This window comes from Dipteris shenzhenensis, chromosome 22 (genome assembly GCF_047967505.1).
Source record: "Dipteris shenzhenensis isolate YYH24624 ecotype China chromosome 22, Dip_SZ_1.0, whole genome shotgun sequence".
NCBI classification, from domain to species: Eukaryota; Viridiplantae; Streptophyta; class Polypodiopsida; order Gleicheniales; family Dipteridaceae; genus Dipteris; species Dipteris shenzhenensis.
This window is the reverse complement of record NC_141617.1, coordinates 5603076-5627907: the sequence shown is the minus strand read 5'-3', so window position 1 is coordinate 5627907 and position 24832 is coordinate 5603076. Positions and strand designations below refer to the sequence as shown.

At 42.6% G+C, this 24832-nt stretch overlaps 1 protein-coding gene across 1 annotated transcript; it reads right to left on the bottom strand.

The window, feature by feature from the left end:
• Positions 1-1211: 1211 nt before the first annotated feature.
• LOC147887653 (E3 ubiquitin-protein ligase BRE1-like 2) lies at positions 1212-15806 on the bottom strand. Its single transcript, XM_087393349.1, has 19 exons — positions 15472-15806; positions 14956-15117; positions 14675-14750; positions 14318-14551; positions 13910-14077; positions 13057-13247; positions 12871-12954; positions 12583-12702; positions 12303-12489; positions 12056-12216; positions 11902-11973; positions 10011-10087; positions 4070-4264; positions 3870-3942; positions 3678-3764; positions 3353-3490; positions 2984-3186; positions 2728-2893; positions 1212-2116 (listed from the first exon to the last, which is right to left on the bottom strand). Exons 1-19 carry the CDS (start codon positions 15574-15576, stop codon positions 1985-1987), a joined length of 2631 nt encoding a protein of 876 aa, XP_087249475.1. The 5' UTR covers positions 15577-15806; the 3' UTR covers positions 1212-1984.
• Between the last annotated feature and the right edge of the window lie 9026 nt (positions 15807-24832).

Sequence of the window (24832 nt, the reverse complement as noted above, 5' to 3'; positions counted from 1 at the left end):
GATACTGACAGCCTTCTAATGTATGCCTGCATAATAACAAGGTAAGATTGGGAATCAAAGTCTGATGAAATTCCAAATGGAGCTTTACACCAGGTTTAAAAGCTTTGGTCAGTACTCTTCCTCATTTGCCTGCTCTATCTACTGGACCTGTAACAAATGAAATCACATCAAGAAGCACCTCACGAGCATACACTGCCCTACCAGATCAAGCTTCCTCCTTGCATCACTAGGCAGAAGATAATCCAAATTGCACGAAGTCAAAAGTCTCTGGCATTTGCAAGGCCTTCAGAAAAGCATCCACATTTAATACTCGTACAACTTGACAGAAGTCTCAAGTTAACAAAGAATAGGACTACTGATGAGAAAACAACAGGGCTTTCACATTCATCAACTCAAAAATAACCAATATTCATAACCCAACAAAAATACTACAAAATTTGAAACAAACGACGTAATTGTTCAGAATCTAAGTTTTGGCTAATTAACTATTACATTGTAAACCATAAAAGCATTAAAAGCTTAGCTTGGGACTGATTCAAGAGCTACTTCTAGTACTCAACAACAGCAAAACTCTGCTTTTTCGACTCCTGCAGCACAAAGACATAGCTCCATCAACAGTCCATCCATACCAATGCAGCCTTCAGAAAAATCGTTGTGTTGACCATGTGTTCAACAAATTCCCTTGCCTTTAGTACTCTAAAAGGTCTCACTGGAGCCTTGAAAGGTCCCTGCAGGTTTCTCATTCTTTTGGCTGCATTTTTCATGCACAGCTGAATAATCACTTTTCAGAACCTCACTCTTGTACACGTGCGTGCCACAGAGAGAGAGAGAGAGAGAGAGAGAGAGAGAGGCATCAACACTACATTTCATATAGCACCTAGAAATCAAAAACTGCCATCAAATTTTGAAAAGTTAAATCCTTAATATGAAACCAGACAGAGATAGGGGAGCAATAAATAAGTAGGCTCAACACAGTGGAGCATGAGTACAATGAATCTTTGAAGTTATCCCCAATAGAAATGTTATTCAGCACAGCTAGTTCTACACATACCCTATGTGCTGTTTGTTCCCATGTTCACTACTATGCCCTACTTCAAAAATCTCACTTTCAAACTCTTGAATTGAATAAAGCAAGGTCTCACATGGAAATATATGTGCACTCTGCCCACCCCATAGCCCAGTTAAAAGAGAAGTGGTGGGCAAGGAAGCATGCAAAACCATTTCTTTCATGACTGGATCACCTGGACATGTCCTTTACATCTCAATTCTCACAGGGACTGATTATTATGGCCATAGCTCAACCTTGAGCTGCAAATTGCATGAGTCATTTTGAGTGTCTCTTCAAGACAAGCGATTCAAAGAATTGTCAATTAGCAATCATAGGGCCAGGTCATGCAAATACAACCCCTCACAGAAGGTAGTACCAGAGAGAAAATTGCAAGGGGGGACGATCAATGATTTCATCTACGCATGGGTAGTTCTTGTAAAAAGGAATCGCTTGGAGAACTTAGCCTTTCACAAAGTATTCCTGTTTGACTTCATAAATAACTCAATATCCTTGAAGGTTACACCTTGATGGGACTACAGTGCAAGTACAGCAGATAACAATATGTACAACGAGGTGCTCGCAAACAAAGTTACACGCCGATGATGGCGGAAGGGGGCTGGCATTGATCAGTGTCAGCAGAATAAATTGCCCAACACACAAACAAGATATTGAAGCTTCTATTCGAAACCCAATGTGTGCCTAAAACACCTACCAGTAAAACCTCCTCTGAGAATAGAGTTCTCACCCAAACCATTTTCAGGCCAAGCTTGCATCACAAGCCTTGGAAGGAAGTGTCCTGAATTTAGCCCACAACCAATCAACAAGTCTTTCTTGGGCATTCTAACAATTTATGAATGTACTCAGCACTGGATTGGGATAACTGGTCCAAATAATGCCAAATCCCCTTCGCAATAAGATTTATCCATGCCATGCAGCTTATATGTATACAGGTCGCACATCATTCTGTCCAAAAGTAACTCCACAACCTGGACATTTTCGGTGCCGAATTTCTAAATTTCGCTGGATGCATGGACTGCAGAATAAGTGATAGCACTTTGTGATGACCACCTGTCACAAAAGACTTGCTATATTAGATATAGCAAATCTGGGAAGAGCCTTATGCAAGTGAATTGTTACAACAGGTAAGGGTGTAAACAATGACTAATTACCTCCAGTCATCACATAAAGCACAACAAAAAATGCAGTTTTTGCATGCTTTGCACAACTACATTTGATTTGCCATCCAATCAAAATACTAGAGCAGCAAAACAATTACTTCAATAATTTTTGTGGTTTCTGTCCCAGTGAATTTTGTTACCCTTGTCCTATCCGCTACAGAAAGACGTAGCCTTACCACTGAAACTCCAGTACACCAAAACTTAAGGCAACAATGGTTTTACCCTGCACTTTCTCCTATCCCAGGAAATGAGCTATAGCAATCAAAGCTGTATTACAAAAGGAGCCCTCGGAATGAAGAGAAACAAACATAGAGCTCATCAAACCATCACCTACAAAGTAAACACTCTCACGATGCTTAAATGTGAATAAAATTCAATGAGGCAGCAGGCTGAGCATAAAAGCAACCCTACATGTGAAAAAAAAGACTCTAAAGAAAAAGCAGGATATGCCTTCCCTAAAAGAGAGGGCTTACTTCTCCTTCCCTAAAAGAGAGGGCTTACTTCTTTTGGCCGATCATGACAGACACTGCACTTCAGAATTGCCTTATACTCCTTGATTTCATCTTGAAGTTTTTCAATTAAAGACCCTCCTTCACTTTGTACATTGAGGCGCGCCACCTTAGACCTCAACGAAGCCAAATCCTCCTGCGCTCTTTTCTTTTCAGCCCTGCAAAAATCATATTACTTGTACTTTAGATATGCTCTTGACAAATACAGAGTACAAAGCCATGGAAAACGCAAAAAGTAAATGCCTTACTTTTCCTTTTCAAGCTGTGCCTGAATTTCTGCCATCTTGGCCTTGCGCTGCTCAAGTTCCTTCTGGACAGCATCCAGAGCAGACTTGGTTACCGAATACTCTTTTGCTGCCTCAGCTGACCTCCTTTTCAATGTTTCCAAAGCACTTGCATGTTGCCGTCCATCGTCTGTTACTTTGCCAAGCTGGTCCAAGTAAGTCCGGACCTGCAGAGTTTGAAATAAAGCAGACAAAGGTTGTTTGTGAGCCTACTTGTTTCTTGATATAACATGAAAGGTATTACATTATTTTGAAGAAAAATACAGACAAGAAGAAACAGAAATTGTTTCTTGTTAAGGAAAAATTCATTAAAAATTTTAATCAGTATAGGACCTGTTCTTCCAACCTCGCCACTCTCTGTTTGTGGCATTCTCCTAAAGAGACAGCATGGAGAACACGATTATTGAGGGCCTGCTTCTCGTCAAGCAGAGATGCTTGGAGCTGTTTTGCTTTGACACTCTCAGAAACCAACTGCAACATTAAAGAAAAGCTCAGAACTCCGCCAAAGACAATCAAAACAATTTAGACATGGACTCGGATACAAACTACAGTCACAGCATCAAAACCATTCAGTTATTCAAATTTGATGTCATCCAGCGAAGCATTTCGAGAGCAAATAAAAGTGAGCGATTTAGGTTTCAACAAGCCACACTACCACCTTGATATTGTAATCATCCCTCTCTGAAATCTGATGCAACAACCGCTGATTTTGCGCTTGCATATCTTCATAAGCTTGTCCAATAGTCTAAAATGCCACCCAAAATAAACAGCGATAGCAATTATCAGCTGATAATATCCATGTTGATATTGCATTGACATTCTGAACCAAAAAAGTACAAATAATCCATACCTCTATTTCTGCAAGGTATGCATCACCTTCCTCACTCTTCATTTTTGCAGCTTCATTTAGTTCAATAACAACCCTGCAAAACACCCCAATCAAGCACTCTACTTCAATACTGATATAATAAGTCCACTCCTAAATCTATTTATCAACCTGCAACAGCATGGGCCACCTGTAGATGTAACTGTAACAAACCAAAAACAAACCTGTCAGAGGCATCTAATTTCCGCCGCAAGTCTGTGATCTCTGCTTCTGCTGTAGCAAGTCTTCGTTGACAAGCTGCTTCAGCTTCATTTGCAGCTTTCACACGTAGCTCAAGGCTATTCTCATCAAGGCAAGCTTTAAGCCTTTCCACCTGCGCCCAGGCCTTGCACTCAGCCTGCTTCAATTCCCTTATATCCCTGCATCATAAATTCAGAATTTGTAAAAACGGCATCCCCAGCTCCGCACTCCAGAACAAAAGGTGGTGTCAACCCTCTTAATGAAAGGAAAAAATGTCTTTAGATTCTATCAATATGACAAAAGAAGTATGAAATTTGAGATGATTTCAGGAGATAGGCCATGACTCAGGACACTAATAAATGATTTAAGATCCTTCACAGTTCACAACAACCATGTGAATGACTACCAAGAAGATCCTAGACAGAACACGCAAAATGATATTTTACTAACACTCTATAACAAGGGTGGCTAGTAAAGACACTTCCCACTTTAGATAACAGCCGATCCATTACAATGATTTCAAATAAAATGATTTAAGATCCTTCACAGTTCACAACAACCGTGTGAATGACTACCAGGAAGATCCTAGACAGAACACGCAAAATGATATCGAGTGTCCATTGACACTAGGATTAGGAGCAGAATCCTAAGTTTACCAATACTAACACTCTATAACAAGGGTGGCTAGTAAAGACACTTCCCACTTTGTTTTTCCATACACTTGTGTCTATTTTAGTGTATGGATGTCTATTTTGTAGTACAGCCACCGATCCAAATATGGAGTTTACCAATACTAACACTCTATAACAAGGGTGGCTAGTAAAGACACTTCCCACTTTGTTTTTCCATACACTTGTGTCTATTTTAGTGTATGGATGTCTATTTAGTAGTACAGCCACCGATCCAAATATGGAGTTAAAATTGAAGTCGAAACTCTGTGTGTGTGTGTGTGTGTGTGTGTGTGTGTGTGTGTGTGTGTTTGTTGTAGTACAGCCACCGATCCAAATATGGAGTTAAAATTGAAGTCGAAACTCTGTGTGTGTGTGTGTGTGTGTGTGTGTGTGTGTGTGAGAGAGAGAGACTAGAATATATCCAATCATACAAATTTAGATTTGTTGTTGCTCTAAAGTCCAAAAATCTACACAGGAAAAAATATATATAAAAGAACATGCCCTAATCATCCTCTAAAATCAAAACCACTTACAACCTCACAACAATCACCCATAAGGTAGAAAACTACAAAACAATCACGCATAGCAGATATTAACTCCCCGACACGTCTTTGGGGCCCAACATCTATACTTGAGAAGCTTACACTATCAAGCTCTGAAACTAATCAGCGAGATCGATGACCTGGTCCAACAATTGAATCGTTATGCACTAGGACATTGTCACTGCAGGGGGGTGTTCAAAATATTGTAAACTTAAAGGCAGTGGCCAAAGCAATAAGTAGTTAGGAGGGCTAGGGGCACCTTTTTTTCCTAAGGTTTTTCCCCTTAACCACCGTGATCGAGTTTAGGGTTGAGTGAGTTTTAACTTGCACTATTATTAACCTACAATTTTAGGAGTTTATTATGTTGAAAACCGTTTGTACTTTCATTCTTGCAGCTTCAATTTAGGATTGCTCCACGTTTTTTCTCTCCTCTCCATCTCCACTTTTCATAAACTAGCCAAAATGTTGTGCGCATATGCAACAATCAAGGAGGATATGTATAGATATTGCCCTGGACGTAAACTTCTCAAGGTGAAATTCGCATGAATATAGGAACATGCCCAAACTCATCCTCTAAAAATGCAACACAGTGTGCAGTTTCAATCTCATCATAGTCACTCAAAATATTGAAAACCATAAACTCCATTACACATAGCAGGGACTAGCTACTATGCATCCCCACTGATGTCATCAGCACCCGACAGTGGATGTAGACCATAGTATAAACATGTGCTGTCACACATAGACATCCACACCCCCACAAATACTTGAGCATCGATTTACGCAAAGGTCTTCGTATTGAGTTTCTGTCAGCACTCCAGAGATGAAGAGTAGACTCAGCACTAACTTACCTAGATAAATCCAAGCACGCCTAGGACAGCACAGAGGCTAGAAAAGCAGAAGGTCAAAGCAGATAAAAGGCACCACGTCCTGGGCTATTTATAGACCCCTGGACTGGTCGGCTCATCAGTAAACAGGGCCAGACTGGGTGGGCCCTGTCTGGGTGGGCTGACAGACTGGTTGGCCAGTCTGTAGCTAGTCAACCAGATCAGGAGGGCATCCAGCCCTATATAAAGGGCCCCTGAGGGAGCAGGTCCTCATTCAGTCAGGGACCCTCCTGTGCCTCAGTGTGGGCTACAGTTCAAGCAGCAGGGATGTCCAGAGAACTCAGTGATAAAGCCTCACAACAGGCTGCCATCCAACCAGCAAGGAGGACAGGAATCAGGGAAACTTGTACATCACCATTGGGTGCAGATGAAGCAACAAGAATGTCAAGGCTGAGGATGCAAACAACGCTTCACCATTGGCTGTCCACCGAAGCAGCAAGGAGGTCTGTTTGCAGGGCACAACTACACAACCCACTGACGCTCGAGAAGAGTTTCGAATATGCAAAAAGTTAGGTAGGAGAGCAGTTTTACAGTGACAGGTTCCACTTCTAGGCAACACCTTAGCTACTAGATAGTGGCACACTGAGATCACATGCCAAGTGTGTAGAAGGCATGTGGAGGAGTGTGGAGTCAAGAGAAATCCTTTTAGAATTCCTATGTGGAATAAGGAGGATGTGGACATAGGGAAAACAGAGGGTCCCTATGGGCTCCATGTAAGGAGACTCTTGACTTTCTCAATATTTTAAGAGCCTTGAGTATCTTTTGATGGGACACATAACAAAAGTAGCCAAAAAGGACATGGATGGTGACATACGAGCTTATGTGATTGATGGGGAAAGGAATCTATAGGCAGGAATTGTAAATGGGTGAAGGAGGGTGACAAAATCTCTATAAAAGGAGCCCTCCTCTCCCTTGTTCATCATCTCTTTTGCCATTAGGCCTCATGTTGCTGTAGCTCTAGTCTCCTCCAGCCTCTTCCATGAGCCTTCTCTCCCTCTTGTAGATATTCTCTTATGTAGACTCTTGAGTCCATCTCTCCTATGAGTAGTCTTGGAGCTTCTGCTCCCTCTTGTACGTATGAAACCTCTTCTCCCTTATATTTATAGTATTTTGAGTTGCATTGGAGTGGAGTCTCACTCTATTGACAATGAAAGATCACTTTGTATTCCATCTCTTGAGTCTCTCTTCCTTTTCTTCCTTTCAAAGCCTTAAAAGTTCTTTCTATTCGGCGGCTCATTGCACACACATGGTCCATCCATTTCCCAAGCCATCAAGGGAGTTACTCACCCTATTGTAGGTTAAATCTATGAGTGGTGGATTGTTGATGAAGGTGGACTCTTGAGGAAGCATCCTGCTCAGGCAAAATTAGCATCTTTTATGACAATTTGACCCCTTGTTAGTGTTTTGCTCATAACTTTTTGCTTGTTAGTCCGATTTTGATGAAACTTATATCAGCGCATGAAGCTCTCTTCAAGGCGCATGTTTCTATGGGATAAGACCTTGAATCAAATAATACAGTAAAAAGTTATGAGTCTCTGTGTTTGACAGTCTATTTTTATGATAGTTTTTACCCCTGTCTAGGAAAATGATCAATTATCAGGATAGTCTCAGTCGTGCTTACTGAATTCATTAATTTGGAAATATGATTGCTCAACTGAAACTTGTGATGTGTCAGGAGGGGATTGGTTTAAGCGCATGGCTATATGGAGAAGTGCATTGCAAAGATTGCAATCGAAACACTAACTGGAAGGAAGTTGTAGAGGGAAAAGAGGATATGGGATAGGCCCAATGTGTTACACCTTGTGAACAGGATGTATGTACCAGCTTCAAGGTTGCACAGGAAGTGCTCTATTTTCTCAGCTTAATGAAATGTTTTTCAACTGGCTGATGTACAACTAGGTGGAATGGAAGCAGTACATTCATGGGGTGCACGTGTCTCTTTCTGCTGCTTGTAATGGTTCCTGTCAGCAAAATTAGAAACTCAAATGCTGAGTTCAAATAGCAGTCTTTTTCTCTAACAGGAAGGACAGTTGTGCAGGTCTCCTTGTTGAGGCCTGTGATATGGACTGAAGTGGTGCGATTCCCAAGGGCTGGTCTCTACATGCAGCTCACTGTTCAGTCATTCATGGAAACGATGCTGGTTGGGGCATGGAAGGGAGCTTTAGGATGGATAAAGAGCAGATGGTGCAGCTCATTATGGTGATGAAACTGCAGGAGGGCAGCACAGGTGGTTTGTAGCCATGAAAGGGCTTTGGAGAGTCAGGGCTGCAGTGGAGGAGGGAGGAAGTCTTGGAAGGAAGAGGAGTATGGATAAAAGTAGATGCAGGGAGAGTAGATATACCTAGATGAATCCAGGAACATTCCCAAACTCATCCTCTAAAAACACAACATAGTGCAGTTTCAATCTCATGATAGTCACTCACAAGGTTGAAAACCATAAACTCCATCATGCATAGCAGGGACTAGCTACTATGACATCCCCACTGACATCATCAGCTCCCAACAGTGGGTGTAGACCATAGTATAAAAATATGCTCTCACACATACAAATCCACACACCCACACATACTTGAGCATCCATTTATACAAAGTCTTCGTACTGAGTTTCTGTCGGCACTCCGGAGGTGAAGGGCAGACTCAGCCATGATGAAGGCTAGAACTAAAGGAGAGTAGAGACTTTAAAGTAGATCTCTTTTCAGAGCAACGATAGGCTTTGGTACTTGCAGATCAGTTTGTACTTGTTAGAAAAAGAGGTCAAGGTTGCTTGCTACAGCCAAACACTCCCTGCAGCGGAAGTATAATAAACGTATGCCCAGAAATCACATGGTGCTTACAGATCTCACTCCTTTCCTTAATGTGTACAGAACTGCATAGAGATAGATGTACAGTTATTGAACTATGCTCGAGAGAGTAGAAACAGTAAATGTATATTGTTCCCAAGATAGACAAAACCTCAAAGGTTCCCGGAAATATATACACTGCTCTGTTTGTTTTCGCCTCAAAACCTTCTCTGTTCATTCCTAAGTGTTTCTACACATATCAATACAAGCTCAGGGCCATTCCACATGGCTCTCCTTGATGTGGCTAGACTGTTAAAACCACACAACGAGGCTTTGAATACTTACGACATTCGAGAATCTTTGTTAGGAAAACAGACATTAAGGTCATTCCAAATGATTTCATGTAGATTAAAACACGCGCTCCACTCTACATACCTTTGAGAACTAAATTATACATTAAAACCTTCGTAGATTACTAAACCATGAAGATTAAAACGCACGCTCCATTCCACATACCTTTGTAAGACTAAATGTACTACCCAATTATAGATTACAACAGTATTTAAGTTCCTTATGCTTTCCCTTCACATGCAAGCCTTTCTGCAAAGATAATAGCTTCAGAAGTCCACTTTTCTTATGAAGAGCTGCTCCCAAAGGAAGCCTAGAGCCTGATTGGTATCTCTCCCTTGCTTTCCCCATAGAGTAGTGCAATTGAAAAACTTAACAATATTCAGTAAATACTCCACAACTTGCAACCAATCTATACTCCAGTCCTGAATATTTTAACCTAGAACATGCAGTGGAGATTCAGCAAGAACAGGAGATCGTGGTATCAGTTTCTTGGTCATGGTGAATTAAGCCCAGCTTGAATCTAATGTGTAACAACACACAACAGTTGCCACCCAGAATCTATCACAGTAAATACAAATGACAATCAATAAAGAGACGGCTCTAGACTCACACACAAAATAAAGTATCAGCCCAGAAAGCTTTGAAAACACAAAACATGTTTAAAATGACATGCACATCCACAGTCAAAACTAACCTGGAATCTGTCGATTCACTTCCATACATATCCAGAATGAGCTTCAGCTCCTGCTCGCTTTCACGTAATAACCTAACCTGCCAGAGAAAACAAATATACCGTTGTAAGACTAGAATATATCCAATCAAACAAATTAAGATTTTTTGTTGTTCTAAAGTCCAAAAGTCTACGCAGAAAATAGAAGAGAAAACAAAAGAGAAGAAAAAAGAGGTAACAAAAAAATCAAAGGAAGACATACTTAGTAAGCAAAGCAACACTTATGTCGTCATCAATGCCCAAGCACAAGCAGCTATACTCGGTTTCTAAAGACCGCGGAGTCTCTTGGGCAAACCCGGTGCTTACTAAAATTTGCAAAAAAACAAAAGAGAAAGAAAACAGGAAAAAAAGAAGAAAGGAAGAAGGTGACTAAGCAAAAATAAACAAGCAGAGAAAACCAATATTACAAATTGAGACCCATTAGCTTCAAAATGTAAAAATGAAAAAAACAGAACAGAGAGAATCAAAGAGCCAGTAGCAGGGGACAAAAGAGCAACTTCAAAAGGTACTTGGAGCCAAAATATGCCAAAAGTTGAGACCTATTAAATTAGAGCGGAAAAGGGAAAATACAGAACAAATTAAAAGCCACAGGTAAAGCAACAGGGAACCCTTCAAGTCCATTGGGCCAGAATGTCAAATAGGGAGAGTCCGCATGCTTCTCCCAAAGAGCTTATCAAAAATCATACAGGAATTCAAACACATCAGTCCCTAAGAAAACATCCTGTGTCCCGATGTAATATTGAGCCTCCACGCAGAGGTACACGGGGGCGGAAGAGAAATTCTCACCTAAAATCTATGTTCATGGATGCTCGTTGATGCAAATCCTGTTCTCTATGTTTCAAAAATGTTTGCATGCCAACTGTTCGCCTTCAGCTTATTGTACACAAAAATAGCCTTCTATTGCACCCTTGTTACTCCAAAAGAGTGATGAACATAGCTCCCCTTTGTGTAAAAGTAAATAACTGACCTCAAGACATGATTTGGTAAGAGCTCGGTCTGGGGAGGTGAAGAGGCAACAACGTTGGCATGGGCCGGTAGGGAAGAGTGGTAATGCATTGTTAAAAGCAATCATGGACCTATCTTTTGATGGAAGGCCTTTGGTAATTGTTTTGATGATTAGCCATTTAAGGTTGGCTTCGAAGAGAAGGCTTATGAGGACTCCAAACAAGTTCTAATAAAGAACTAGGGGGCTCAATTTTGGATGAACTGCTGATCCATTCAAAAGAGTTCTGATAGCCGATGGAGGGGTCATACAAAAAGAGTTTATAAAAACCAAGAGGGTTCAATTCTGGATGAGCGGTTGATGTATTTTACAGAGTTCTGATAGCTGATGGAGGGGTCATACAAAATGCCTTCTTTTCTAATGTTTGTCCTAATGATACATTAAGATGAAAATTGCAAAGGTTTCTAGATTTAATGATTGGCAGGTATGATGCAGACGCACAGGGCTCCTCTGTAAGTTATATATCCTTATCCGTCACAATCTCAACCATGGAAAAATGCAAGTTCAGCAAAGGTACACATGCAACCCTAGAACACCAGCAAGGGCTATCATCATAATTTGAAAAAACAAGTTTCCTGAAGAATAGACTGAAGCCTCAAAGAACACAGACAACTGCCACACAAGTTGTTAAAAGAATATAAAGCCAATTACTTGACATTCACTCTTTGTTCTCCTTTTCCTCTCTGGATTTCACATCCTTCCTTTCAGACCACACAACCTTCCTTTTCACATGCATGTAACCTCATTTTCCAGAGATCTTGCATTGCTAATCCAATGTTATGACACAAGCCTCTTGGTGTATCGAAGCAATACCCTGGCATACACAAATGACTTGCACAGCATGCAATATACCTCATCTTTGAGCGAGTTGACTTCTGAAGCTTGGTCTGCAACTTTGTCCAGAAGAAATCTCCACTCACTTGTCTGCAAAGTCGCACATTTACATTAGCGAATGTGCTTGTCATGATACATAAAGAAGCAAGCATGATAGGGCCCTTGCCTGTACCTTTCTTTCAAGCAATATGCTTGCTGATTCCACTTCTGCTCGAAGCGACTCAGCTCCGCATGCAGCTTCCTTGTATTTATCAAGCTGTTGTTGCATCATGCACATCTCTTTATGTAATGTAGAGACCATAACTTTGAATTCAGCAACTTCATCTTGTCGCTCTGAAGCACCAAACAGAGAATCAGGGCAGTTCCCACCACCTTCACAAGTTAAGGATCAAGGCAAACTTCAAAGAAGACAACTTTACCCAAAACATGAGATGCTTCTTCTAGCCTAACTTGAAGCTGGTTCCTCTCCGTTATACAAATCTGCAACTTTGACTCTAACTCAGCTATCCTGGCACCCGATATCATGTTTTCCTTCTGTGCAGCCTCACTGGCCTCAGCTTTCAGATTTGCATCTTTCTCACGTTTCATGGCATTATCACGTTCCAACTGCACAACATAAATTGTTCAAATGGTCAATGTGCACAGCATGCTATGGCTTCTAACTCCCACACATAACCTCAGTCTTAAAAAAGAAGTTACCTTTGCCTGATCAACTAAGGACTGGTAGCGCTCCACCTCCATTCTCAAATCTTGCACTTGAGCAGTCAATAAGGCAAATGGACGAGATGACAAAATGTGTTGTTCATCATTAAGGGATTCCTGCAAAAGATTGAAGCCAACACATATATATGCATAAGGTTGAAAGCTCAGGAATGCAAACAAGGCAATTAGTCTTTTGAACCCAATTCCAGGCTCTTTCTACAGCTTTTATATGCTGAGCTAGCTCGTTCTTCACTTGTCAGAGAGGGAAAAAGAAACATTACCTACCTGCACTTGCTGTAGTTGCTGAGACAAGAGGGCTTTCTCTTGCCGTGCCTCCTCCAGTTCATTCAACCTCCGGAACGCAATACTCTACACACGACCACCAGCCCCCAAATAATAAACAAGGAGATTGAAAACTCTGTGCATTTTCTTGAACCTTGCAAACATGCACAAGTTCAACCTCTGACTTACTGTTGCATCTTCTAGTGCAGCCTCTAGCGCCTTTGTATCTCTCAAAGGCTTGTCACCAGATCTGTCCCCAGCTTCCCACTTCCCTCCTGATATAGCAACTGTTGTCGCTGGGACTGCATCTTTCTGGTTTCTCAAAGCTGCAAGCTTCCGCCTTGTAGCTTCAAGGTCTACAACGGTTTCTTCCAACTCACCTTCCAACGCAAACCAAGTTGACTTAGCTATTATAGGCAAGGATTGAATTGATAATATAGCTAACAAATAGAGCAGACTGCAAAAATGTTCAAATGTGACCGCACAACGGGCTATTGAGCTCAGCGAGGAATAATTTATCACATGAAACATATTACAAGGCCCTGTGTGCGCTTAACACAGATAATGATAGCTTGGATAAATCCGAAAACAGAAACAGCAAGTCAAGTAATTGCTGTAGTCGGGATCCAGTCCGCAAACAAATCCTGATCATCACACAGGAGAGGACTACCACCCAATACCTTAAATGTGAACGGAAAAAATGCCACAGGAAGGATATCTGAAGTACAGGTGACATCGTCAAATAGCAAAAAGAATTCCCCAATAGCCCTTTACTTTTGACTAAAAGAAGTAAAACTATTTCCTTGTAGTTCTTCTCTGCAGGATCAACTACGATCCTCTAAAGCGTTACAGCCTCCATCCATGAGACAACAAACTGTATCTCTTGCCCCATGCAGCTCAGGTCGCAAATAGATGACGTAGCTTGAAGACATGTCAAGGCATCAAAGCTGAGAGCTCGCTCTCCAATCTCCACCTTAGAGCTTGTAACTTTCAGTTGGACATTAAAAGCATTAGAAAACCTTGTAAGTGATAGTTCATGTACCTGTTAACCGCTTGATCTCAGCTTGATCTCTAGCATTGTTGGTGCGCCACAACCGAACCTCAGCAGCAATATCTTTATGCTTCAGGTGAAGAGAATCCATAGCTGACCTCAGTGATGAAACCTCTTGTCTTAAATCATCGTCCAGTTTCTGCAACACCTGCCTGGCTTCTGAAAAAATCCCACTCCTGAGTTAGATATCTACTGAGAGCCCTCCACCTTCCCCAACAATTTCAGTGTCCATTCTATTCCTAAAAAATTAACACATCTCTCTTACCGAACTTTAGATATTAGTACTCCAACTGGCGAATTTAACTTAGAATTATAACCATGCATTTGGCCCAGAAAACTGGCATTAAACCAAAGCGATCCTAGCAAATGGGCTTAAAGTTTCAAAGCTCGGTAACTTGCCATCATTAGGTAGCCCATTTTTCAAAGAGAGGTGAAGCTCCTCCGCCTTAAACCGCTGATTGTCAATAGCTCGAACAAGGTGCTCCACACTCCTCAGGGTGGCTGACTGACGACTCTTGACAGCCAACTCAACTGAAACATCGCCATTGGTACCACTGCTGCTCTCGGTTGCACCCGTCTCCAACAATCTGTGAAGAAAAGTTTCCTGTGGGGTGACACAAGCACTAATACCATCTGCAAGCGCGATAAGGGTTAAAAATTGGAACTTGAGAAATTTCCCTCTCCTCAGGAGGGAGGCTCGTTTAAAAAGCAGTACACCACCAAAAGAAAAAAGCCCTTAAAATATACAGTACTTGCCTTTTGCAGAATCCAACAATTGTCCTTTCGAAGGAATATTAGCACGCACAGTAAGAAGCTCGAGATTGTCGACCAGCTATCACATGGAACACATTTCAAAAAGAGACACTATACAGTTGAGCAGGCTGCCAATTAGCATAAGGTGAAGCGGTGCCAAACATTTCAAACTAATAGCAAAGGTTTACTACCTGAGTGTTTTCCCAAAGTTTAACCCCGTTGAAAACAGAGCCTTCAAAAAAACCCTAAATGTTAAATAAAATAAGAAAGTAGAGACAACGGACCTCTCCCCAGGCAATGTGGACGGCGGTCAGCGTTGTATCATAGGAAGCCTGTTTGCTTTTGAGCTGACTGAACTTGTTTTCTAGCGCATGGATTTCACTCCTCTGAACGTCTAACTGCTGCGACAGCTTTTGATTCTGATACTGGAGCATCGCTGCATCCACCTGCGAAGACATCCGTAATGGAGGAGGCTTAAGAATACTTTCGTAAACCCTAGCCCAGCCGCTGCTTACGCCGGACATCGCACGCGCTCTAAACACAGCCCCTGACGGTCAAGCGATAGACACGCTTATAGAAACACGGCACACGATAACCGCGACGAGATGGTCTCAGAAGTCGCATGTTGCACGAGACCAACGCAAGCGTCCCAACTCCCAAAGAATAAATTTTCCCAGAACACTACGAAAGAAGCACGCGTTTCTGATGTGATCGCATGTCACCAGAGCACGATGTAAGAAGCAAGCTGTGTTGGCAAGCGACAAGGGAGAAATCACAAGAGAGGCAGAAGAGAAGGGAACCTTCTTGTCGTCGGCGGAAGGAAGCAAGGGCTGCTTCTTGAGGGGGGGAGACATGGAGGGGTGGAGGTGACGGCGCTTACGTTCGGGCTCTTGTGTACTACCCATGGAGCCCGGGACTGAGGGAGGGGCATGATAAGAGGGGAAAGACTCCAGTGCGGAAGGGAAGGGAGGAGGATGTGAGGAGTTTAGGTAGGGGAGGAGAGAAGAGGCATGGCGATGGAGATGGAGATGGAGATGGCGATGGCGAAAAGGCTCTGGCGATGGCGGAGCTGTTGATGAAGAGAAGAAGAAGGGCCGGGCAGGGAAGGGCGTGCAGAAAAAAGTCCCAGCGGTGACTTCCCTTCTCCCCCCCCCCCCCCCCTATACTCCACTGCTCTTTTTGCCCATTAATCCCTATTTGTCCCTAACCATACTTATTATTACACAGTTTACTCGCATTACCTGTTTTCACAGTTTATTTCATTATTTATTTGTGTGCTTCCCTCTCCTCTCTTATATCTCTGCAATTTTGTTTACACAGCGAGAGAGGTCTTAGTTTCATTTCGTGCTTGATTAGCATTCATCCAGCTTCATCGTAAGCAATATTTTGTTTCATCTAGCGCATGCGCATGCGAAAAAGAGAGCGAGAGAGGACGGGTGAGGCTGCCCCATGAACTTTCTCAACACCGCAACGGTTCTGGAGTCACCGCGTAGATTTGCCACCACCTTTGTATTTCTTGCTTACCTTGCCTTACTCGCCTCAACGTAATCGACCTTGCCTTCATGCAATTTTTCCCTGCACACGACAACTAATACTAATGGCCAAATAAAACTCATTGGGGGCACCTATTGGCATTACCTGGTTTCTCTTCTATAGTTTTTGTCCCAATCATGTGTTAAATTACACAGCACAGCAGAACAGAAACTGAACAAAGAATAGAGAGTACACAGCAAACTGGAGATGAACAAAATTTTCCTTCAATACTGATGTAGTACAGATGATGGCTCCGTCCACCCGTGCGCTCCCACAGTGGAGCTTAGATGGCAATCTAGACAGATACTAGGTGAAGAGCTACTAGGTGGAAGATCTCAGCTGGAAGATCTGATCTGGTACAATGGACTGGGGAGGTCGCCTCTTTATAGCTAAGAGGGCGATAGTCGGATCAACATAGTTGGTGGAACTGACCAGTCAACCTAGTTGGTGGAGCCGACTAGTCAACCTAGTCAATGGAACTGACTAATCGTCCATGGAATATTCAAGGAATATTCCTTAGACAACCGGGGGCCAATTGCTCCCCAAACCCCAACAAGAGCAAGCAGCTCCCACACAATCACCTTTCTACCATCAATGGTCTCATTAATAGACCTCATCTGACATGCAAGTCAAGATCCATCCAATGTCCCAGGCTCACACATGGCTTCTCCTCACATGGGGGCCTTACAACTTGAGCACCTTGGACCACTAGTGGTTACCAGGAGGATGGGGCATTGAGCATATCTAACACCCCCCCTCAATGAACTACCTTCTCGGCCCAATGTCAAGTCTTTGAAGATGAACCTGAAGCTGATCCTTCCCGAGTGCTTTGGTGAAGGTATCTGCTCCATTTTGCTTTGTTGGACAGTAGACCAATTCCACTATCTCATCCTCGATCAAATCACGCACATAGTGATACTGAATCTCTATATGTTCTGTGCGCGCATGAAACACTGGATTTTTAGCAATGGCCATGCAACTTTGATTGTCACACCTCAGCACAGTTGCCTCATCCTCTTGCACTCCCATGTGCCATAAGATCCTCCTCAGCCACACTGCTTCACAAGCAGCAAAACATGCTGCCTCTTGTACTCAGCCTCGGTAGAAGACAATACCACTGTTGGTTGTTTCTTACTTATCCAAGAGAAGATACCTGAACCTAAAGAGAAACAATATCCAGAAACCGATTTCCTACAATCAACATCTCCAACTCAATTTGAGTCATAATGACCAGCCAAGGAAGTGCTCGTACCATAGGTGATGCCATAATCAAGAGTGCCCTTCACATACCTGAGCACCCACATGCCTGCATTCCAATGATTCTCCCGAGGCTTATTGGAGAACCTACTCAAAACGCGAATAGCAAAACTGATGTTCGGTCTGGTGTTGCATAGATAGATGAGACTGTCGACCAACTTCTTGTACCTCCTGATGTCTACTGGTGGTGAGGCATCCTCCATAGACAGCCTCGCATTTACCTCCATAGGTGTAGCTATCTCCTTGCACTTGGACATACCAAATGCCATCAAGATCTCCCTTGCAAAATTCTGCTAAGAGACTTCAATCCCCAAACAGTAGTGCATCTTGTCATCTCAAACTCCATGCTCAATGCCTTTCTAGTCTGCTGGATCATGTCTTCATAGTCACCTGTAATAAGGAGATCATCCACATATAGAACAATAATAGCAGATTTTCCACCTTTCCTTGTTTTCAGAATGGGGGGCCTCAAACCCAGGTGGCTGAGCCACGTACATCTCCTCCTTGAGGTCACCATTCAAGAATGTTGATTTAACATCAATTTGATAAACTGGCCACTTTTTATGAGCAGCCACCGATAGTACTGTGCGAATAGTGGTCATTTTGGTAGTCAGAGCGAAAGATTCGTGGAAATCAAACCCTTCAACCTTTGAAAATCCTTATGCAACCAATCTGGCTTCATACTTTTCCAAAGTCCCATCGGCCTTGTACTTTACCTTCCAAACCCACTTGATGCCAATAACCTTTCTATTAGGTGGTCGATCTACCAGCTCCCAAGTTTCATTCTTCATGATGCTGTCATATTCTACTTGCATAGTGTTTTTCCAATCTCGGTCTGCAAGTGCTTCCTCTAAACTCGCAGACTCCTTTACTTTTGCCATAATCTCAACCATCAAGGCCATATTGACTATGTGAGCAAAAGCCCTCCTTTGCTCCTCGATTCTCTGAGACCACGGTCCATATGCATGCTGCTCAACAAATATAGGCATCTGGTTATCATGGTCGTAGAGCTGCCTTACCCATCGCGGCAATGGCTGTTCTGATGGTGTAACAACAGGTTGGTGACTTATACCTTCATCATCTGATATTTCCTCCTCCTTTATAGCTCCTGGGATAGGTCCATAGTGAATTACCTCTTTGCTTCATGATAAAGTGGAAGAGCTCTTCTCTGCCTCCACTGCATGTGGCTGCTTCTTGAACACCACATCACAGCTCGCTATGATCTTCTTTGCCTCTCGGTCATACAACTTATAGGCTTTCTTCTCATCATAATAGCCTAAGAAGATACATTTGGTGCTTTTTGGTTGTAGCTTGTTTCTCCCTTTGTCTGGTACATGTGCATCGCATTCACACCCAAACGTTCTGAAGTGGGAGACAAATGGCTTCTTACCACTGTAAGCCTCGTGTGGTGTTTTATCTTTGAGTGCCTTTGTATAGCTGCGATTAAGGATGTAAACCGCAGTATTGACAGTGGCAGCCCAAAAGTGGTTTGGCAGTCCAGCACCTTTCAACATACACCTCCGTATCTCCATGGTGGTCTACATTTGGCATTCAAAAACCAAATTTTGCTGAGGCGTATGTGGTGTCATCATTTGTCGCTTGATCCCTTTGCTCTTACAAAAATCTCCAAACTTTGTAGAAACAAACTCACCACCACTATCCGATCTAATTTTCTTCACTTTTCTCCCTGTTTCATTTTCAACAAGCTGTATCCATTCTTTCAATTTACCAAAAGCTTGAGCCTTTTCGCAAAGAAAGTACACCCACATCTTCCTACTATGGTCGTCGACAATTAATAAAAAATAAAAAGATCTGCCCAAGGCCTGTGCAGGCATCTTACCGCACAAGTCAACATGCACCAAGTCTAGAGGAGTGTTTGCTCTATTCTTGCTTTCTTGTGGGAATGCCTTTCTCCATTGCTTGCCCATCATGCAAGCTTCACACGGTTCTTTGATTTCTGTGACTGCAGGTAAGTGAGCAACCATACCTTACTTTCGCATCTCCTTCAGCACTGCAAATCCGATTTGGCCGAATCTTTCGTGCCAAAGTCTGCTTGTGCCCACTTCAGCAGTGGCTGTAAGAGCACTTAGCTCATACAGGTTGTTCCTCCTTACTCCTGTGCCAACAAGAATGCCTGCACTATCCATAATTTTTGCTCCTGTCTTGTTGAACCTCACCTCATGGTCAAGGTCAGTTATGGAAGCAACTGATAGCAAATTTCTCTTGATTTGTGGAACATACAACACATTAGATAGTTTCTTAACATCTCCATTTATAGAAACAAATGAAACCGTACTTGTACCCTCAACAGGGCATTTTGCGTTATTACCAACCGTCATGGTGATGGTTTCTTGTAGAGGTTGCCTGGAACAATATAGACCCTTCTTGTAGGTCATGTGACAGGAGGCACCACTATCCAACACCCATGAATTAGTGGTTGAAGCTTCTTGAACTGAGGAACACTCTTCCTCAACACTGTGTTAGCTATCTCTTTCCCCTTATCTGTCTTCTTCAGGGTACCATTCTTTTCATCTGCTTTCTTGACTCAGCAATCTGCAATCACATGGCCCTTCTTCTTGTTGTAGAAGCATTCTCCCTGAAACTTCTTCTTGTCGCCCTTCTTCTTTTTGTCACCACTAGTAGAGGACTCACCTTTGGTGGAGGAACCACCTTTGCCTTTCGTAGTGGCAGAGAACGTAGCATCCCCATTGCCACCTCCATCTCGAGCTTTAAGCCTCAATTCCTCCTCCATAAGTAAAGCACAAAACTCCTCAAATGACAATGGTTGGGATCTCACCTGAGTGTTAAGCGCTGTTACCAGTCCATCAAACCTTGGTGGACATATCCGGAGACACCACTGAGGTAGCTCTTCGCTAGTCTTTTGTATCCCAGCACCAGCCATCTGGTCACATAGATTTTTTATTCGGGTTATGAACGCCTCCGCTGTCTCTCCTTCTGTTACGTCAGCCATAATCCCGGAATTGTCTACTGTGGTTATGGTGAAGCGGTAAACCAGAGGGCTTGATAGTGCTTGCATCAATACGGAGTGCATAAGTAAGGCCTAAATGGGCATAGAGACTCTAAGGTCCAAATGGACACACGGCACTCAAGAGAACACCATGTGGCAGGCACTAGGCTAGGAGAGAGGATTCCAAAAGGAACTTGAAAAAGAAAGCAAGTTCATGTGACTCTCGGGAATCCGTGGCTGGGTGGACGAGAAGAGCATAAGTCCTCGAGGTTTGAGGGGATGTGTCACCTTCATTAAACTTCTCAGCTACGAGCTAATTCTCCATGTTCTGGATCCTTGTCTGATTCATCTCATACTGACTCTTCAATATGTTCTAGGCCATAGTTGCCTTAGATGTATGCTGAATCAAGGTCAAAACACTATCAGTAATAGTTGTAACCAGGGCACACAGAGCATCTACGTTCCTACGTTTCCAAGCTCATAGAAGGTCAGCATTAGGAGGTATCATACTCCTCGGATTTGCTGGGTCGGGTGTTCCTTGTGGTTCTGGGCTAGTCCCCAGTACTATCTCCAGAAGCTTATATGAATCCAGAATAGCAGTAATTTTAAACTTCCACAGAGTGTAGTTCATACCATCTAGCTCACCTTCAGTGAAGGCTGGTGGGCGAATCCTCAACGCCTGGATTGTTGGTGAAGCTGGTGCAACCGCAGCTGTTGAACTCGAGTCGCTTCCTGTTGCCATCACTCCGTATGTTGTTGAAGCCCTCGCCTCTCTTCTACTCTTCGATCCTTAGAGCCACCTGGGCTCTGATACCATGTTAAATTACACGATGCAACGGAACAGAAAATAGAGAGTACACAGCTAGCCCCCCTAAGACTCCCTAGCTAGGGGCTAGTTGCTCCCCAGACCCCGGCAAGAGCAGGGGGCTCCCACACAATCACCTTTCTACCATCAACGGTCTCATTGATAGACCTCATCTGACATGCAAGTCAAGATCCATCCAATGTCCTGGGCTCACACATGGCTTCTCCTCGTATGGGGGCCTTACAACTTGAGCACCTTGGACCACTGGTGGTTACCAAGAGGGTGGGGTGTTGAGCATATCTAACATCATGTATATTTATGTGAACGTGCTCATTCCAGCCGGCTTCGTTGAAACCAAACATAAAAGTTCCACTTCTTGACATCCCGTAAGCATTGCTCTCCTAGAAGGGAGGCCTATATGCCACTGCTCTTTGTCCACTAGTCCTTATTTTTCCTCTACTCACACAATTATCAGTGCCTTCTTGTTCAAAGCCCTTCTGCTTCACAATCCTCCAAGAGTCTAGTTTAGTGGTTTGAGCATTGGGCTTCCAAATCGAGCTAGCACTACCTAGGCTACTAGCATGTACTCGTAGTTGCATTACTTGGCATTTGTTCACAATAATCAGACCCCCTATTTTATGGTTTCTTTTCTATCATGGTGTGTCGCCCCTTCACCTACAACCTGTGTGATTACAATTATGTAAAACATGCATTATATAAGATGGATTTTGTAACTAGAGATATATTATGTGTCACACTTATGTAAAGCATGCATACATGTAAGATAATTTTTTGTAACTACAGATCTCTTATGTACTTATTACTTTGGTGTGTCCAAATGTAGGTGTGGTTATATTTATGTAAACGTGATGATTCCGAGCGGCTTTGTTGAAACCAAATGTAAAAGTTCCACTTTCTGACATCTCATAAGCATTCCTCTCCTGTGAATTGAAAGAAGGCCTAAGAGAGTCCCAGCAGTGACTCCCTTCCTCGCCTCTTCCCCCCTATGTGCCATTGCTCTTTGTCCTTTGCTTCTAATCACACACTCACCATGGCCTCCTTATTCAAAGCCCTTGTGCTTAACACTTCCATCTTCTACCAGGGTGTTTACAAACTTGCCCATCATGGGCACTGCTCACAAATCATTGCTTGCCCATGCCCAAAGATTTATTCAATGCACCACGAGTGGGCTTGGGCAGTTCTAGTCTCTAAACACCCTTAGTGGTTTGATCATTGGGCTTCCAATCAGGTTCCAAGCCTGGTGTCCTAGCTCGTGAACGGGTACATGTGTGTGGTGTGCATGAGTTAGTCATGGCTATGGACCCTATGCCCACTGGTCCAAGGCTAGGTGCCCCTCAACAGGGCCATGGGTGGGTGAGTGTAGGGTGGGTGTGTTAAAAAATTTCTTTAAAAAAGTTAGAAAAAAAAAACACTCCCATATTCCAAATCTTTTAGAATCTTGATTATGTCCCTCGTGACATGTAAACAACTCACTTGAGGTGTTGGAAAAGTTTTGCTCACCTTCAGGCAGCTGGCCAATGATGTTTGTATAAGACTCTCCTCAAGCTCAGTGCTAGAAAAAACTTCGGTTGAAATTGAGAAAAACCAGCTCAGATTCTCCCAGTCTTTAGAATGCTGGAGTTGAGCTTTTGAGTCATTTAGTGTAAAATCTAGCAAATGTGTATGTTTTGAGATGCAAAAACTAGCTGACTTAGAAAGTGTCTTTATTACTTGGCCAGCACTGAGCCAACACTAGAGAGTTTTGTGAAATTCTCAAAACTTATGGAGCCATGTGGCAAATTATAAGTCGTTAGATCTCACATTAAAAGGAAATGTTCAAAATATTGAAAGGTTGACCCACCAGCTATCCCCAAAACCAAATATGCATTTCCCTTTTCAATGGGGTTATAAAAACTAGGCAAAGTGTGAGAGTAGATCAAAATGGAATGCAAAGAGTATTCCAAGCCTGAAGATTTTCTAGGTACCTCATTTTAGCAACCCATATTCTACCTGATAATTAGATCCCTCGAACTTGGCAAACATTTGCTACGCTAAGACGGGTATCAATTTAAGCTACCAAGTAAGTCACATCATCCTCCAACAAAGTGTAGAGCATGATCTTTTGCATAATTCCTATAGTCCTGTATTTTCTCAACAGATACAACCCGCTCATGATAAATCTATGTATGCTTTTGACATACTTCTCTCCTTGACAGTAGCAGATAGTTCAATTAACTCAAATAGCTATAGTTCATCAAAAGTTAGTGTTATCTAATTGCAAATGTCCATAGCGTAATCGCAAAGGTCTAATAGCCATTGTTGGGCTCCATTCCAAAATTTAGCTATTTGACTATTTGGAACTTCCTAGAACTCTGCATCTTCGCAGGTTTTGTGAAGATGATTCCTATAAAGCCCCCGATACCACATAGTGAGCGCAAAGCTTGCGATGACTTTGTCATCTTGGGCACCATTTCGAGAATTTATATCTTACCCAAAAGTTATTTTAAACGGTTGAATCCAAGCTAGGAAGCTATTAGGAAGTAGAAGACCATTCTTCAACGAGAGAAGCAAAGTAAGGCATTCGTCTATTACATGCAATGAAGGAGGCATGAAGCCAAAAATAGAAGTTGAAGCAACTGAAGGGAAGGCAATCGACCGTGAAAGAGTGCAAACATTGAATTCAAAGGTCTAAATGATCAAATCAGTCACAGTCGATGAAGAGGATCAAGAGGTTGGATGTTCCAGAGGTACTCATAGAAAGGTCTCTATAGACGATAGAGAGACATGGAAAACTTGCCAATTGTGTGTTGTCTCTAGAGTCGAAGACACGTGGAGGCTCGAGTGTTGGAGATTACTCTATTAAAGTCCAAGTCTCAAAGAAATCATTGGCAAGAACAAGCTTAATCGTAAGCAATATTTTGTTTAATCTAGCGCATGCACACATGCACATGAGACGCATGCACACATGCACATGAGAGAGAGAGAGAGAGAGAGAGAGAGAGAGAGAGAGAGAGAGAGAGAGAGAATAGGTGAGGCTACCTCGAGAACTTTCTCAACACCGCAAAGGTTTTGGAGTCACCACGTAGGTTTGCCACCACCTTAGTATTTCTTGCTTACCTTGCCTTACTCACCTCAACGTAATCGAGCTTGACTTCATGCAATTTTTCCCTACATATGGCAATTAATACTAATGGCAAAAAAAAACTCATTAGGGGCACCTATTGGCATGATTTCTATTCTATAGTTTTTGTCCCAATCATGGTGTGACCCAATATATATTTGTGAACATGCTCATTCCATGTGGCTGCGTTGAAACCAAACGTAAAAGTTCCACTTCTTAACATCTCGTAAGCATTGCTCTCCTATGAGTTGAAGGAAGGCCTATATGCCACTACTCTTTGTCTTTGTTGTAGGATCATCCTTGTCTAGTCTTGTCGATCTTGATGATGTTAGTGCTGTAATAGTCCATCTACATTGACTATAGAATTGGGTATGTAAAATTTTTTATATCTCTAGTGTGTGGTTGGAGTTGATTGTTGACTCGTCATCAACTGGTCAGACTGTCAAAAGAGGCGATTGGAAGAGACAATGTGGTGGC

Bases quoted from the DNA above. Each gene is read 5' to 3' on its own strand.
- LOC147887653 (XM_087393349.1), bottom strand. From the start codon at position 15,576: ATGGGTAGTACACAAGAGCCCGAACGTAAGCGCCGTCACCTCCACCCC. The intron at 15,118-15,471 runs GTTCCCTTCTCT...ATGTCTTCGCAG, and splicing joins CTTCCGCCGACGACAAGAAG to GTGGATGCAGCGATGCTCCA. The intron at 12,217-12,302 runs GTAAAGTTGTCT...TTGGTGCTTCAG, and splicing joins AGAAGCATCTCATGTTTTGG to AGCGACAAGATGAAGTTGCT.